Source organism: Cucumis sativus, chromosome 4, assembly GCF_000004075.3.
Source record: "Cucumis sativus cultivar 9930 chromosome 4, Cucumber_9930_V3, whole genome shotgun sequence".
NCBI classification, from domain to species: Eukaryota; Viridiplantae; Streptophyta; class Magnoliopsida; order Cucurbitales; family Cucurbitaceae; genus Cucumis; species Cucumis sativus.
This window is the reverse complement of record NC_026658.2, coordinates 3,216,414-3,233,660: the sequence shown is the minus strand read 5'-3', so window position 1 is coordinate 3,233,660 and position 17,247 is coordinate 3,216,414. Positions and strand designations below refer to the sequence as shown.

Sequence of the window (17,247 nt, the reverse complement as noted above, 5' to 3'; positions counted from 1 at the left end):
TAAAAAGTGATTTGGACATAGAACTAAGCTCAATAATATAATGAAGAGAAAAAAGTTTCTCCACATTTTGACTCTTATATATACTATAGATAGATGTAGAAGTCTTATATTTTCGGTTTTAACATAATTATTCTATACTTGATGTCGTTTCTTTACGAGAATAAAAAACGGGCATGTGTTAATTATCTAATTAAAATAAAAGACTAATTTAATAATTCAAAAATTAAGTTTGGAAAAGTTAATAAATAAAGTGATTTATTTCCATTCACAATTTCAGCTTTGTTTTATAATCAATACTATTTGATCTTTTAGCTTTTTATTTTTAAAAATTAAACTTATAAAGGGAACTTTCAAATTCAAATTTTTGTTGAAAGAGTCTTTTTACTTTGAGAAATTTTCATTTTAAAATTTAGTGTTTTTATTTGAGAATTATTTATTTCATGTATGTAATTTATGAACTTCTTATATCGTTAACACATGTTTTAGGTTGTCTCAAGTATGCTCATTTTAATCTTTTAACTCACTTTTAGTTTGAAGAACAAATGTCAATTCAATAATTTCACATTTCTTCACTCGACAGAACTTTTGGACCCGAATTCAAGACATAATATTTTGCCTAATAATGCTAGAGAACTAGAAAAGCAATGTCAAAAAATCCCAAAAACGAAAGAATAATTTATCTATATGCTGATAGACTTTATATACTTTCAACTCATATAACATCGAGTTACTAACCAAGACTTGATTATTATACTTGTTACCATGATCTGCATAATACCGAAGAATAAAAACACCATCAAACTTTGCAAAATTATATAAATAAATTGTTTTACCACTTCGTCTTATGTTTCAATACACTTTCCTCCAAATTCTCAAATATTTTCTCACTCCTTTTTTCAAAGTAACCACACCTATTTATGTTACTTTTTACTTTAACGTGTAAATAATTTGTTATATGAAGTGTAAATGGTTTATCAATTTTTGAAAAGGTTTGTAAAATGAATGTAAAATCTCCATTCTCCAGCAAAGAAAAAGAGATCTCATGCATATATATATATATATGCTAGACTATAAGTATAGATATATAGGTATCCACTAAATTTTGAAGAGGAAAAGAGAGAAGAAAACATGATAATAATGAAAAGGAGTGATTAGATGAGAGGTTAGGCGTGAAGATATGAAGAAAGTGGAGCCAAAGCACTAGAAATTGTCCCATTATTACAAGCTATGGGTCCCAATTAAGGAGGTCGTCATGATTGGAATTTCATCATCACTATCTTTCAAAATTTCTATTTCTTTTTTCTTTTCATAAACAAACCAAATACAATTTTAATTTCTCTACTTTGAATTGAAAAATATTAAAAAAGATAAAGTTAGATAGATACAGAGATTAATCCATATTTCAAACTTAATTACTAATTTAAATTTACTTAATATTTTTATAGTTTTTGTAAAAATATAAATTAAAACAAACATTTTAAATCGATATTTCTACTAGTGCTATTAGGAGGAATTTATTATTTATTCTTTTCTCCATTAGCTATCGATATTATTTATTTATGCATATCTAATATTAAAATTCAACTAAAAATACAAACAACTAAAATTGAATAGTGTTCAAATATAGAGCCCTTGTTTTCAAAATGAAACAAGTAGAAACTATTGTAGCAATTAATATCAATGTTGATGATATTAATAAAAAGAATTATAAAAACAAAAAGAATTTAAAAAAAATTAAAATTAACTACTAACTAGTAAATAATTATTGGACACTTTCTTTTATAGAAATACATTCTAACTTTTTTTATACAAGTTTGAACAATTTAATTCATCCTAGGATTAATCTCTGTGGTATACTTATTAGGATGATTATAAATGTGAGAATGTTAATAAAATTGTTGATATTGGGAGGAAAATTGAATAGCATGATAATAAGAAATTAGAAGGAGATTGGTCAAATATTTTAGCGCATGCTTATTGTTTTTATTTTGCTTTATTTCACTCTTTGGGTCCTACCAACCCCTAAAAGTCCTTCTTTCACTTTATTGATTGTTTTTTTTTCCTTAACAAAAAAGAGAAAGAAAAAAAGTTCAAATTACTTTATGATTTTGTAAAAATCCATGAATAAAGATGCTATTATGCCCTTTGATAATGATTGTTTTTTCTTTTATAATACTATTTTTTGGACCACGAAATGGTAAAATATTGAGAATGGAGACACATAGCCCAAATGAAGTTACTATAATTTGACTTCACATGTTGAAGAAAAAGTGTTAAATTGCTATTATATTTTGAGAATTGTTTGTGTTTGTTTTTTTTATTAAGTAATAAATTTTTATTGAAATTTTAGAAGTTCTTAATAGAATCCTAGGTGGCAAAGTGGGCTCCACTTGGCGTTCTCTCACCGTTGACTAAGAAACAAAAAGTTTTGGTTATGTTTTGCTTTGGCCTACTCGGATTGGCCACGTGGGTCCCACCAACCAAAATCAAAACCCACACCTGCTGAAAGCAATTCCCTTTTCCACTTCTCACTCTTTCACTTTGAACTTCTCAAAAAAGCAATTCACAGAGAACCGAAAACCATATGAAAAAGAATGGAAAAACAAACAATACCAACCCATTTCCTTTCTGGGTTCTTCTAAGTTCACTCCCATCTCAATCACAAAACCTCAAAACTCCACCTTCTTTCTTCTTCTTCTTCTTCTTCTTCTTCTTCAATGACGGTCTGATGCTTCATCTCTGTTTCTCTTTCATCTTCTCTTAACGGGTTCTTTCCATTGCCGGGGACTGGGTCAGATTTGGTACTCTTTTTGTAATGTGGGTGTGGCGGCTCGGCGTCGTGAAGTTTCGTGAAATCGCCTCACGTTTTGGAGGGAGGAGATATGATGAAACGGCTAAATGGGGCTTTGGTTTTGCTTTGGTTCATCTTTGTTGGACAATTTTGTTGTACCAATGTCTCTGCAACTGTAGAAGGTGATTCCCATTTCCTTTTCCTACTGATGTTGCTTGTTGTACTTGTGTAGATGAAAAGGGTGTGTCAAAGATCATCAATGTTTTGGAACTGAGACCATGGGTTGGCCTAACGGTAAATAAATCATATGAGTTTGATAATGGGGATTTATTATCTATGGCGTTTCGTTGACGTATAAATATTGCAGGGTGAAGTGGGTTGTCCTATGAGATTAGTTGAGATGCCCATAAATTGTCCCAATGCTTCAGACTGTAAACAAAAACGTTTTGGAACAGAATTCTTTTGGGCCAATTTACTTCTCTGCCTAAGGCTGTTATCTCTTATATATTTTTCATTTAAGTGGTGGTTTTGAGAGCTTAATGGGTTGCCATAGTGTAAAATAGGTTGAGACGAGAAGCATACTTTAAGGTAACATTTTGATATTTTTAGAAATGCAGTGATTGAGCCTTGTGTTCTAACTTCCCAAATACAACTGTCATTTTTCATTTTGTATGCTTGAATTTTATTGTTAAATTCGGTGATATTCTGTCTCATTATTGTATTATAGAATTCTAAAAAGTTGTGGATGTGATCTCTTTTCTCTTATTCAGCTTCTGTTGAATTTGACAATGTGTTCTTTCTATTCTAAACAGCTACTGTTCTGCATATATTTCGATTGAATTTGGAAGATCCAAACAATGTTCTGCAGAGTTGGGACCCTACACTGGTCAATCCCTGCACTTGGTTTCACGTCACTTGCAATAATGAAAATAACATTATAAGAGTGTAAGGGACATCATTTGTTCGTTCATTTGTTCTCGGGCTATGTAAACTTTGGTCAATGTCATACAAAATTTTACAACTTTCGGCACTCTTTGCAGTGACCTTGGAAATGCTGGATTGTCTGGCAAATTAGTACCACAGCTTGGTCAACTTAAAAGTCTTCAATACTTGTAAGTCATTGTTTGCTGTAAACTTGTTTGGACTTCAATTCCTATAGCATAAGCAGTTGTAATGGTGACTTTTACCTGCATGTATTGTTCTTCTCTAAGTTAAATGATTTTAATTGATTACAGGGAGCTTTATGGTAACAACATAAGTGGAGAGATTCCAGATGATCTCGGGAACCTAGAAAATTTGGTGAGCCTAGACCTTTACTTGAACGGTTTAACTGGCCCGATTCCAGACACGTTTGGCAAGCTCACACAATTGCGTTTCCTGTATGAATATTATACATCCTTTCTTTTCTCTTCTTTGTGATATGTTACTTGACATCTTTTGTGCTTTTACTTTCATTGAATGAGAACATGCTTCCCTAGAGGCTTGACTCATTCATTGTGTGTTTATGCATTATCTTTGAACCATACACATTCTTCCCTTTATGTAACTTATGGGTGTTTTCTCTTGGTATATCTTTGAATGGATAGTCGGCTGAATGACAACAAACTATCTGGCTTGATACCGATTTCCTTGATAAATATTTCCACCCTACAAGTCTTGTAAGCATTTACACTATCTTTTCTTGCTCTAAGGTTCAATTTTGTTGGAAGTGAAAGTGAGAATATGAGTTGAAATAGAGTGGCTATAACGTAGTTTAAACATCATTCGCAGGGATCTATCGAACAACCTTCTATCTGGAAAAGTTCCAAATAATGGCTCATTTTCACTATTTACTCCCATAAGGTATTTTGCTTATAAATTACACATGAAGTTTCTTCTGGATCGATGTTAGCTGATCAGATACTAACTGCTATCGTACTGTTTGTAGTTTTGCAAATAACTTGGATCTATGTGGTCTGGTAACTGGGAAACCTTGCCCTGGGATCCTCCCTTTTCTCCACCGCCGCCATTTGTTCCACAATCAACAGTTTCTTCCCATGGTATTATCTGGTTAGAAAGATTATTGAAATAGGCAATTGTTCTAGTACTCTACCACAACAAATTGTTTTAATGGAATACTTCATCTCACAATTTGGTGCATATCATTGACATAAGTAACTTCACTTGGGTTTAAATATACATTGTGTTTGTTGAACCTAACAAGTGAGGTTAATTCACATTTAAGAAATGAGTTTCTATGAACTTCTCCATTGTAGCATTAACTTATCTTTGACTTTGAGAAAGCTTAAAATATGTTTGGTTTCTCTCCAGAATTAAACAATCCCAATGGAGCAATTGTTGGAGGAGTTGCTGCAGGTGCTGCTTTACTTTTTGCTACACCGGCTATCATATTTGTCTATTGGCATCGGAGGAAATCACGAGAAATATTCTTCGATGTCCCTGGTTTGTCTCTGTTGCAAAAGATTCACTTTTACCTTTTTTTAGCTTGCAAGTCACCATGGCTTTGTTTATGCAGCGGAAGAGGACTCAGAGATCAACTTGGGGCAGCTGAAGCGGTTTTCTCTGAGAGACTTACAAGTTGCAACAGATAACTTCTGCAACAAAAATATTCTTGGTCGAGGTGGATTCGGTAAAGTCTATAGGGGACGTTTGGCTGATGGCTCGTTAGTAGCAGTAAAAAGGCTCAAAGAAGAGCGTACGCCAGGTGGGGAGTTACAATTCCAAACAGAAGTAGAGATGATTAGCATGGCAGTGCACCGAAATCTTCTGCGACTACATGGATTTTGTACAACATCGAGTGAACGCCTCCTTGTTTATCCTTATATGGCCAACGGAAGTGTTGCATCATGTTTAAGAGGTACAATTTCTTGTTTTTCCTTGAAAATGTTAGAAGTTTCAAGCTCAAGTTTTTTCTATAACTTTTCTAGTGTATCTTCAATCTTGTTACATTATGTATTTTATTTAGTTTTGATATGAAATCAAAACTATCTTATCCACATCTTTGTTAATTGGCAAAGCCACTTTTATTACAAACTCATAATGTAGCTAGCATATTTTTCATAGAACGTCCACAGTCTGAAGCTCCTCTCGACTGGCCAACTAGAAAGAAAGTTGCATTAGGCTCTGCGAGAGGTCTTTCTTATTTACATGATGGATGTGATCCAAAAATCATCCATCGTGATGTGAAGGCTGCAAATATTCTACTAGATGAGGAATTCGAGGCTGTTGTGGGTGATTTTGGTCTTGCAAAGTTAATGGATTACAAGGATACTCATGTTACAACAGCAGTAAGAGGTACAATTGGGCATATAGCTCCAGAGTATCTCTCAACTGGGAAATCATCTGAAAAGACTGATGTCTTTGGTTATGGCATTATGCTTTTGGAGCTAATAACCGGACAAAGGGCTTTCGATCTTGCTCGACTGGCAAACGATGAAGATGTCATGCTGCTTGATTGGGTATAAACTCAGGATTTTTCTTTTTGCAAAGTCTACTAACTTAGCAGCTCTCAACAGTTTTTTCTCTAACCACTCTCGTTTTGATTACAAACTTTTCAGGTGAAAGGGCTTCTGAAAGAGAAAAAAGTTGGAGATGTTGGTTGATCCTGATTTGAAGGAGAACTATGATGAGATTGAAGTTGAGCAAATAATCCAAGTAGCACTTCTCTGCACACAGAGCTCGCCTATGGAACGACCCAAAATGTCTGATGTGGTGAGAATGCTGGAAGGAGATGGGTTGGCTGAGCGATGGGAGGAATGGCAGCGAGTGGAGGTAGTTTACCATGAAACAGAATTGACATCTTCTCAAACTTCAGAATGGATGGTTGATTCGACTGAAAACGTTCGTGCTTTTGAATTATCTGGTCCTAGATAACTAAACAGTTTGATAGAAACAAAATGTCATCATTCCTTCTTTTTTTCTTCTTTTATTTAGAGTGCTCACTTTTTGCTTCACAAAACCTGTGTATATGAACACCTTGTTAGAGCAATATATTACGTATACATAGCTTCATTTTCATAATTCTTCTTTCTTCTTCACTTCATTTCAGTTATTCACCAAGTCTTGAAAGTTTTTAAGCATTAAAATAAAATGATCATTTGTATCAAACTATAGACACAAACTTAAAACCAAAAAACTTAGTAGACATTTTCAAATTTTAGAAGCTTACGTTAAAAGTAATGAGTTTTGAAATTTCACCCTAATAAAAGATAAATTCTAACTTATCAAATTTATAATTTAATTTTCTTTTCAATGTAGGATAAGTTACAAAACTATGATTACAAGATAATGACTAAATTTTAAGAAGAAAAAAAATGAAGTTTGGCTATGTAATAACCATTTTTCTTTTCAAACTAACCTTATTTTCTCTCTAACTTGTCATAATGATTTATAATTTTTTTAATTTTAAAATCCTAAAAGGTTTTTAAAATTTGTATCTTCATCTCTAAGTTTTAAAAATGTAAATTTTGGTGTGCAGATTTTTTAACAAAAACTTATTTTGATCTTTTCGTTAGAACTACGTTATCTTAACAAAATGTTAGAGTGACACTTCTATATTTGGATGAGTTGAGCGATCAAGTAACTTCTCTAAACGTAATCAAACACTAACAATCAAATAAACTCAAATTAAAAAATTAAAATTGTTTTTTTCTCAAAATTTAAATCTCTCACATCCTCTCTTGTCTCTCTCACATTGTTTTTCAAATTGAAATCTTGAAGCAAATTAGAAGAACATTAAGTAGAATAAAAATAAATAAAACCGACATATTAACGTGCTAAAATCTCTAACAAGGTAAAATAAATTAGAAAATAAAACAAATATAACACATTAATAAAATAAACTCTATAAAATTACATATCAATATTCCTACCATGAATCATGAAACCAAAAAAAGAAAAGGAGAAGAAAGAATTGTGAAGAAGAGAACAAAAAGGCATATCAATGAATCACAAGATACATCACGACTAAACAATTTGTATGAGAATAAATTTGTATGTATGAGTTGAGAAATGAACTAAAATGTCATCCTCGTCATGATTTTGTATATAGAATTTTTTTTTTAAAGAAATTTACATGGACCAAAATAGAATTTAAATGTTTTTCGTCAACTATTGTTTAGAAAACTAATTTTTAGCTCTCGAAATTTAAAGAAATTTAGAGAAGCTTAACTTTTGTTTTTTGTGAAATAGTATATTATTATGATTTTTTCAAACAAGCTTAATTTTTTTTTAAAAGAAAAAAAAAAGACGAAATGGGGCTAAATTTGTAATTTAAACTTTTAGAAAAGTTGAATCGGAGAAGATGAGGGATGGAAGCGACGGAGAGAAGAAAAACGGGAGAAGCTTTTGAGAAACGCCGCCTCCTTAAACCCTAAAATTTCTATGCTTTTCAGCTCTTAAATTAAATGTACGCTATGTATCCATCATTCTCTGTTTGTGTTCCCTCTCCCCTTAATCCTCCTTTCTTCCTCCGACTAATTCATCCATTCTTGTTTTCTTTCTTCTCTTCTTCTTCTTCTTCTTCTTCTTCTTCTTCCCACTCCCAACCACCCTCTCATTCCTATGGAATCGTCCTCCAATACCTCATCGATACCTTCCAACTCTCCCCGCCAGAGCCGTCTCCATTATGGCAACCCGTAGAGGCATTCAATCAACTGAAAAGCCTCGTTCCGTTTACAAATATCTTTCGGACCTCGGATTATCCGACACCCAAATTAAATCAGCCGTTCGAATCACACCCCAAATCGCGTTTTCCAGCATTGAGAAAACACTGAAGCCAAAGATCGAGTTCTTACAGAATCTTGGCTTTGTTGGCTCAGATTTGAGTAAGTTCATTTCCAGGCAATCTAAATTTTTTTCTTCTAGTTTGGAAAAGACATTGATGCCAATGTTGAGATTCTTAAGAATGTTTTGCCCAAGGGTACGTGTAATGACGATCTCCCGAAAGTTTTGCGGCGATGTTCTGATGTACTTACGAGATCCCCGTATAAAGTGTTGTCTGTAAATATCAATTACTTACGAAGTTGTGGGATTGTTGACTATCAACTCTCTACGTTATTGAAGCGACAACCTGCACTTTTTATTATGCATGAATCTCGACTTAAAGATTTTGTTTCAATGGCTGTAAAGGCTGGGTTTTCTCCCAACGGTACAATGTTTATTCATGGACTTCATTCTATCAGTAGTATAAGTAATGCAACTTATAAGAAGAAAGTGAAGCTGATTTGTAGTTTTGGAATAACTGAGAAAGAATGTATGAGAATGTTTAATTCGGCTCCTGTTTTGATGAGGACTTCCGTTGGTAAACTTGAGGTTGGTCTAGAATTCTTCATGAATGAGGCAAAAGTTAGCAAATCAGATATTGTTCGTAATCCTTTTTGTTTGATGCACGCAATGCATGGAAGGGTGCTCCCTCGTTATAGAGTTCTAGAGGTTCTGAAGTCGAAGAGGCTAACGAAGAAGCTCCCGAAGTTGATCGATTCATTGTGGATGCCTGATGAGGATTTCTTAGATAAATTCGTTCGTAGGTTTCCTGACAATATGAATGATTTGTTTGAGGCCTTTAGAGGTAATTCGAGGAGATAGCAACATGAAGATGGGGCAAGAACTAGAGCTAATTTGATCTAACATTTGGTCAATACCTTGAGAACAAGTGGTCGGGGTTGGAAGGTGCTTTGATCATAGTGAGCTCTTGATTCCCCCTTTTCATGTTAGGATGGTCTCTCTCTATCCCACATTGTATGTGCTACTATGGTGAATGTACTTGGATTAAAGCTTCACATTACAAAACACAACTATTTTGCATGACAATTCTTCCTAAAAATAATGTAAAAAATAACAGTAAAGATCCTAAATAGTTTAAGTTAAGGAAATTGTATGGATCAGAATGACACTCTTAAAAGTAAAAGAATAAAACTAAACTAAGATTCCTTTGATCTAAAAACCTAAATTGATTTGAATGTGTTTAGTTATTCTTTACTTTTGACATGTGCCATGTGGATTGTACCATTGATTGATGGATTCTACCTAATTTGATTGGATTGAAAGGTGATCGACCCAATCTTTAAAAATTGCACGAGATCCACAATTACTTACTATCACTGTTAGGATCAAATGGTAATAATAAATACAACAAATTTATAATTCTAAGGAGGGATAAATAACAATTCAACTGTGATTGTAATTCACTGTGATTGATTTATCAATGCAATTTTATTACGACTATGTCAATTGTGATTTCGAAGTGATAGAATACGTAAATATAAAAGAGAAGAAACTTTTGTTGTATTAACTTTTACCATATAATTTAAAAATATATCTTTCTATTTCAAACATCAATAATAATTTTGTTCTATATATTTTGCATAAAGTTGAGAAAGAAGGCTAAATAGATGGTGATCAATATTTAACTTTTACAAACATATAGAAATAGAAAAGTAAATGAGACTTTGTGAGAATATAAATGACAATTAGGATCGACGAACTTAATTTTTTTCACGTCTCAATCTTTATTGTACTAAAGAAAAGCAATAGAAAAGTAAATGACACTCTGTGAGAATATAAATGACAATTAGAATGGACGAACGTAATTTAATTCATGTCTCAATTTTTATTGTACTGAATAAATATAAAAAAGAGAATTTTGATTTACCTATTCTGGTTGATAAAAGATAAATATCTTACTAATAGGTCAGTATTAAAAACGTAAAGAATCTATTGCACCAAACATTTATTTTTAAATAAGGAAAAGATAAATAAAATAAACTCAAAATTGAAAGGCTATACTTATAATTAACTTTAATATTAATGTTTGTGGAATTTTAATTTTCTGTTTAAAGTGGTTGAGATAGGAATCTTACAACCTTACACTGTTATCGCTAGAAAGAAAAACAATTTTTATAGTCGATGGCAGATCCGAAAATTTTACATAGGAGACACCAGACACTATATAATAAACACATTAAAAATGTTAAAAAATATCTTGACGTTTCACTTATGCTCTAATAACACTCACTACATTTATAGCAATAAATAAAGACCGACAATTTTCACATGATTTTTTTTAATGTAAATATGTAAATTTAAAATTTGCATAAAAAAAGAAAAAAGAAAGAATAATACATTTTTAATATTATTGAAAGAGTGGAAGTTTGGATCACCGATTTTATTACATTCTTTTAATTTTTTTTGTTAGATAACAAATGAGATCTAAGAAATAAGTTAGGGTTATATATGAGTTTTTTTTTTTTTCTTTTTAAAAATTATCTTCTTTTGGTGAAATCAAATTATCTTCTTTTTAGGAAATCAATATCTTCCTTTTGTAAATCAAATTATCTTCGTTTGGAAAATTGTTAAAATTTAATAAGAAATTTGATATCTTCATTTTAGGAAATCATTAAAATTTAGAAAGAGATTTGATATTTAGGAAAATCAAATTATCTTCTTTTTAGTAAATCAAATTATCTTACTTTTGGCAATCAAATTATCTTCTTTTGGAAATCAAATTATCTTCGTTCGAAAATGGTTAAAATTTAATAAGAAATTTGATATCTTCCTCTCACGAAATCATTAAAATTTAGAAAGAAATTTGATATTTAGGAAAATAAAATGATTGATATTTGAGAAAAGAATTTGATCGATGTTTTGAATAAAAATCTATTTTGTAATAATTTATGAATAAATTTGATATGTGAGGAAAAAAATTATTGATATTTGAAAGAAAAACTATTTCGTAGGCAAAACGAAGCTAAATTTAATATATATTATAATCTAACACTTCAAAATTAATATTAAAATACAAAAACCGATAACGTGAGAGGACACGTACCTCCAATCCCTTAATAAATTCGACCTTGTTCATAGCTATCAACAACTATGAGACCAAAATTATTTTTTTGTGAAGGAATAAAATTCTAAATTTCCCTCCTTTCTCTGATATATTAATTTGTGATTGTTTATATATATATATATTTCAAGAAAAATTGTTTTCAAATTAAGAAGATGGGGTAATTTATAAAGTGGTTACTAACAATCTTTTAATACTAAAAAAAGAATTACATGAGAACTTCGAGATTAGACAAATCAAAACCAACATGTTATAGTTATTGTGAAATGAAATCTCCCATAATTAGAAAAGAAAAGATAAAATGAAATCAAGCATAGATCAAATACTTTAAATCAAATACTATAAAGGACAATTATTATATACGTTAATACTTTAATTCTGATTGCTATATTTACGATTGTCCATTATTGGTTTGGTATTTAAATTTTATATATGATTTTACTGCCATTTATGAATGTTTTAATATGTTTTTCTATTTTTAAAAATATCCATTTTTAGCCCTCCAATCAAACATCAATTAACTATATAACATTTAATTATAAACTCGAATAAAATATCAATTTATCGTCTAAGATTTAATTGAAATCTACAATAAAACATTAATTTACCATCTAAACCTTTAATTAAAATTTAAAACAATCGATTATTGAGAATAACTATCTTATTTTGGAATGGAGTCATCTGAACATAAACATGTTTGAAATTTGATGGACATGAATCAAAATATAGTTTTGTTTAGAAAGTTGCAACAACTAGAACGAATGTAAACGAATGTGGAATGAAAATAGGGTGTTTTAAAGCATTTAGAAAGTAAAAGATAGGGTTAGACAGAAAGTTAGGAGTAGAAGATAAAATTTACATATTTTAAGTAAACTATTAGGAAAGAGGGAACCCACAAATTCAAAAATGATTCTCTTCTTTATTGGAACAATCACATGCATTAGAAAACATCATAATCAGCATCTACTCATCAACATGAAGTAAGCTCAGCAGATTCTTGGAATTTCTCATATACTCACTCTCTTCATTGACTTTTCCCAAAGTTGGCAACTTGATTCAGCTTTAGCTGACAAAGCCAGCATCATCCCACGAAATCCAGAAGCACTTTTTCGTTTTGGAGCTTCGAGTGCTCCACCATGGCGTTTCAAACCCAATTTTTGAAGAAGGCCCTCCGTGAGGCGAACTCGAAGGCGCTTCATGGCTTTTCCAGGCCAACCTTTTGCGCTTCTTTCTCTTCCATTCCTTCTTCTTACGCTGCCATGGGTGCCGACGAATCCAAACCTGTTCTTCCGCCCTTTGATTATGAACCGAGGCCTTACAAAGGGCCTCTCACCGATGAAATTTTTCAGAAGCGGAAGAAGTTTTTAGGGCCTTCGCTTTTCCACTACTACCAGAAGCCAGTAATCTCTCAGATTTCGACTTCATATCCTTGTTTGTTTCAGTTTTCTGCATTCTTGATTTTGCTGTGGTTTTTTCTGATAAAGATTGAATTGTGGAATTCTGTCGGTTCATTTCTTTGAACAGATTATGATTTTGCATGATTTTTCCGCTTTTTTTATTCGTTGCTACTGCAGATTTGTTGATCTTAGTCACTGTTTTATGGGATACGCTTGGTTGTTTGGTTTCTGTTTGAACACACATCATTAAACTGATCTTGGTTTGTGCATGTCGAATTTATTAGGTGCGAAAAATTGTTTATGCATACTTACGTTCTTCTTCTGTTTGGGGGTCGTGTTTTCATATTTCTACGTTTGTCTATATTTTCTCAACTTCGTACTTCTATATATAGATAAAAAAAAAGCGTCCACGTTTTTTATGCGCCTTGCGATTAACCAGAAGATTATTGCGTTTTATTGTGCCTTTAAAAACCGCTGGGTAGGGCTTAGTAAATGTGGATCCATTCTTTGAGACCTTGAATTAAGTCAAGCTTCACTTCATTCATTACTTTATACAGCTTTTCACCCTTGAAAGTTGAAACTATTCTTGCACTAGTAACTTCTATGGTTATTGCTTTCCTATGCTGGTACTTTGATTTAAGTTGTTACATGTCCACTGTCAAAAACATTTGATCAAGGGTTGCTATTTTCGGGGCGGGCAGACTCCTATATCTTAGACTAGAAAAGTTTAATAAAAGGGATGAGTTTTAAAGTTTTCTCTCGTATCTTCCCCCTCATAAGTTTTTCGAATTGAAAGATTATACGTGTAACTGGTTTAGATCAAACTTTTGGCGGACTTTATAAGAAATCTACCCACCCTGGCCAGTTTGTTTTGTTTTGTATTTGATGGATTCCCTTAATTTCATATGTCCACACATTCTTCAGAAACTGATCTGTTTGATTTACGCTCTTAATTTACAGCTCAACATTGTAGAAGGAAAAATGCAGTATTTGTTTGATGAGAATGGTAGGCGCTACCTTGATGCTTTTGCTGGAATAGTTACTGTATCCTGTGGGCATTGCCATCCTGATGTTTTGGCTGCAGTCAATGAGCAAAATAAACTTTTACAGCATGCTACAACCATATACCTACACCATGGGATAGCTGATTTTGCTGAAGCATTGGCAGAAAAAATGCCTGGAAATTTGAAGGTGTTTTTTCCTTTTTGAATTATTACATATTATTAATATATTTTAGAAGTTGATGGATGATAATGAAGCAAAGCATGCAGTACATGTTAGGCTCCGTGGAAATTGTTGAACATGTATAGTTGTATTTCAATTCCTAGAACTGGTGGATCTTGTTTCTCAACTTTTGTGGTTTGGTTGCTATTTCATCACTCCTTGATTCTCCTTACCTTTTTAAAGATTATCCTACTTCTGTATTGCTTTAAACTTCTGCTTTTTTCACTTTGTTATTCAGGTTGTTTATTTTGTAAACTCTGGGACAGAAGCAAATGAATTAGCCATGCTTATGGCCCGCCTGTACAGTGGTAATCTCGGTATGATTGCACTGAGAAATGCATACCATGGAGGAAGTTCCAACACAATTGGACTGACGGCTTTGAACACATGGAAGTACCCAATACCTCAGGTTTTTCTGCCCAGAGCTTAATCTCCAGTTTGATGTTTTGTTTGGTTGCCTGTATGTTAGAGATAGAACTTACATTGCCTTCTTGTTTTCTACTAGTCTGATCTAGGCTTGCAGCATCTTTTAATTTAAATGAAACATTTTAGCAATACTATTAACACATTTCAAGTAGCTACTTGAAGTAGAAATATCCACTTGATGCAACTGCTATTTTGTAAAAGCAAGATGGAACTTTCACATGCAATTTACTCAGTGTAAACACATACTCTGTTCTAGGAAGCTGCACAATTTGATCCAAGCATTTTGATTCACATGCAAAATTCTTGTGCTTGCAGGGCGAAATTCATCACGTTGTGAATCCTGATCCATATCGTGGTGTCTTTGGGTCAGATGCTAGTGGTTATGTCAAGGATGTCCAAGAGCATATTGATTATGGTACTTCAGGAAAAGTTGCTGGATTTATAGCTGAAACAATTCAGGTGCGTTTTTGTGACGTCTGAAATCGAACATGATAGGCACATTCTATGTAAAATTGAAATTATGTATGGTTTTTCGGTTATCTCAGGGTGTTGGAGGAGCTGTTGAATTAGCACCTGGATACTTGAAACATGTTTATGATATTGTTCGCAATGCTGGTGGTGTTTGCATTGCTGATGAGGTCCAAACTGGCTTTGGTCGAACGGGAAGCCATTATTGGGGCTTTGAAACACAGGGTGTGATTCCCGATATAGTAACGATGGCAAAGGTAATATTTCTCAACCTTCAGCAAAATGTGTTTACTCTTATGCTAGTTGAAAACCACTGCAGCTCATTGTCCTCGTTGTTCATAACTTGAAAATTTTCCCCCCAACAGTTTTAAGTATTCCACTTTTCAGGGTATTGGAAATGGTTTACCATTGGGAGCAGTGGTGACAACGCCTGAAATAGCGAGCACAATGGCTCAAAAAATTCAGTTCAATACTTTTGGAGGGAACCCAGTTTGTTCCGCTGTGGGGACTTGCAGTTCTAAGAGTTATTGACAGAGAGAGGCGTCAAGCACATTGTGCTGATGTTGGTTCGCACTTACTGGAGAGATTGAGAGCTCTCCAGGAAAAATATGAAAGTAATTTCTCGTGGACTTTCTCTCTTTTAAGACTTCTACCTTCTTAAGTAATCCACTTCGTTCTAATAATTCCAACGATGACATTTTTCAAAGCTTTGGAACACCATTAGAAATAATTACGTTCATTCCAACTGCTGCTATTGTGAACCACACCCTGTCATTTGATTAATGTATTTTTTCCAGTCATAGGAGATGTACGAGGAAGGGGATTAATGGTAGGTGTAGAGCTCGTAACTGATCGGAAGGAAAAAACCCCAGCAAAGACTGAAACCGCAGTATTGTTCGAGAAACTAAGAGGTACTACAATTCACTATTTCCAAAGAAAATAATGTTAAACTGAAAGTAACAAAGGGCTGTTGTACTAATGACTCGTTTCATCTTGATTGAAGAACTGGGCATTCTCGTCGGAAAAGGGGTCTGCATGGCAATGTATTTCGAATAAAACCTCCCATGTGTTTCACCAAAGATGATGCAGGTATCTTTTTTGTAAATTTCTCATTGAAACAAATAAAAGCTACATTTCGTGCACTGTGTGTTTGAAAATGAAAATTTTTGGAGTTTCTGGAAGGAAAGATATGTTATCATTATTAATACTCCTTTTTTACCTCTCATCTGCAGATTTTCTTGTTGATGCTTTGGACTATTCCATTTCAAAGCTGTAAAACTTAAAAGCTTTAATGAGGTAAAGAAGTCAGACACAGTGTTTTTTCTTTTGTATGTAACTTAAAATAAAATGTAGTTCTTGTGTGTATGAGCGTCTCAATTGTTCTATTGTTCATCAATGTTAGAAATCTTATTGTACAATGACTTTGAAACTTTTAAGAATAAAATGTAGTTTGTTTGTACATCCAGCTACTACTTTTTCCTTTCTAATTTATACTTTTGTTATTATTATTTTTCAATCACAGTTTTGGTTTTGAGTTAAATGTGAAGTTGATGTCTCAATAGCTTGTCACATGACTGCTGATTTTTTAGATTTGTAGATGTACCAAATACCCCATTGTAGGGCTATTAGGATGTTTTGTCCTTGCCAATGATTTAATGCTTGAACATGTTCTATTCGTACACATTTTAAAGTGCGATTTAATATCAGTGTCTCAACCTAATTCGTTGCTATTCCAAACTAACATTTGAGAAGATTGATTGGCGTCGATAAACAGAGAGTTGAACTATATTATTTGTGGATAGTTCCTGCATTGCACAAGGAGAGTGATATGAATTGATCAAACTATTATTTATGTTTTATTTAGTAATTGATGTAATCTTCATATTTTCATATTATCTTTTTATGACATATTAAGTAGGGGTAGTTTTCTCTTTTTCACTATGATCTAAGATGTGGCATTAGCGTTTTTATTGATAGGTCATTTAAAGCCTTGCTATTAGGTTGTTTACTCAAATTAGGACGAATTAATTTTGACCTTTGACCTTTGTTCTTGAATTTTGCAATTATGTGTAGAGTTGTTTGTCAAAAGCATTTAA

The 17,247-nt window shown here is 32.6% G+C and overlaps 3 protein-coding genes across 3 annotated transcripts; all 3 read left to right on the top strand.

Moving 5' to 3' along the window:
• Positions 1 to 2,520: 2,520 nt before the first annotated feature.
• Positions 2,521 to 6,811, top strand: LOC101208905 (somatic embryogenesis receptor kinase 2). Its single transcript, XM_031884923.1, is given in 12 exon segments — positions 2,521 to 2,973; positions 3,604 to 3,736; positions 3,832 to 3,903; positions 4,027 to 4,170; positions 4,378 to 4,449; positions 4,562 to 4,633; positions 4,719 to 4,840; positions 5,102 to 5,233; positions 5,307 to 5,648; positions 5,855 to 6,249; positions 6,349 to 6,369; positions 6,371 to 6,811. Coding segments are annotated over 12 exon segments (1,890 nt in total). The 5' UTR covers positions 2,521 to 2,882; the 3' UTR covers positions 6,665 to 6,811.
• A 1,606-nt stretch (positions 6,812 to 8,417) lies between these two features.
• On the top strand, positions 8,418 to 9,376 carry LOC116403329 (transcription termination factor MTERF5, chloroplastic-like). The gene is made up of 2 exons (XM_031884110.1): positions 8,418 to 8,616; positions 8,667 to 9,376. Exons 1-2 carry the CDS (start codon positions 8,418 to 8,420, stop codon positions 9,374 to 9,376), a joined length of 909 nt encoding a protein of 302 aa, XP_031739970.1.
• Positions 9,377 to 12,603: 3,227 nt separating this feature from the next.
• Positions 12,604 to 16,616, top strand: LOC116403551 (alanine--glyoxylate aminotransferase 2 homolog 1, mitochondrial-like). Its single transcript, XM_031884831.1, is given in 11 exon segments — positions 12,604 to 13,036; positions 13,994 to 14,224; positions 14,496 to 14,666; positions 14,999 to 15,142; positions 15,229 to 15,408; positions 15,539 to 15,652; positions 15,654 to 15,765; positions 15,949 to 16,062; positions 16,155 to 16,175; positions 16,178 to 16,240; positions 16,384 to 16,616. Coding segments are annotated over 11 exon segments (1,458 nt in total). The 5' UTR covers positions 12,604 to 12,772; the 3' UTR covers positions 16,428 to 16,616.
• Positions 16,617 to 17,247: the final 631 nt, after the last annotated feature.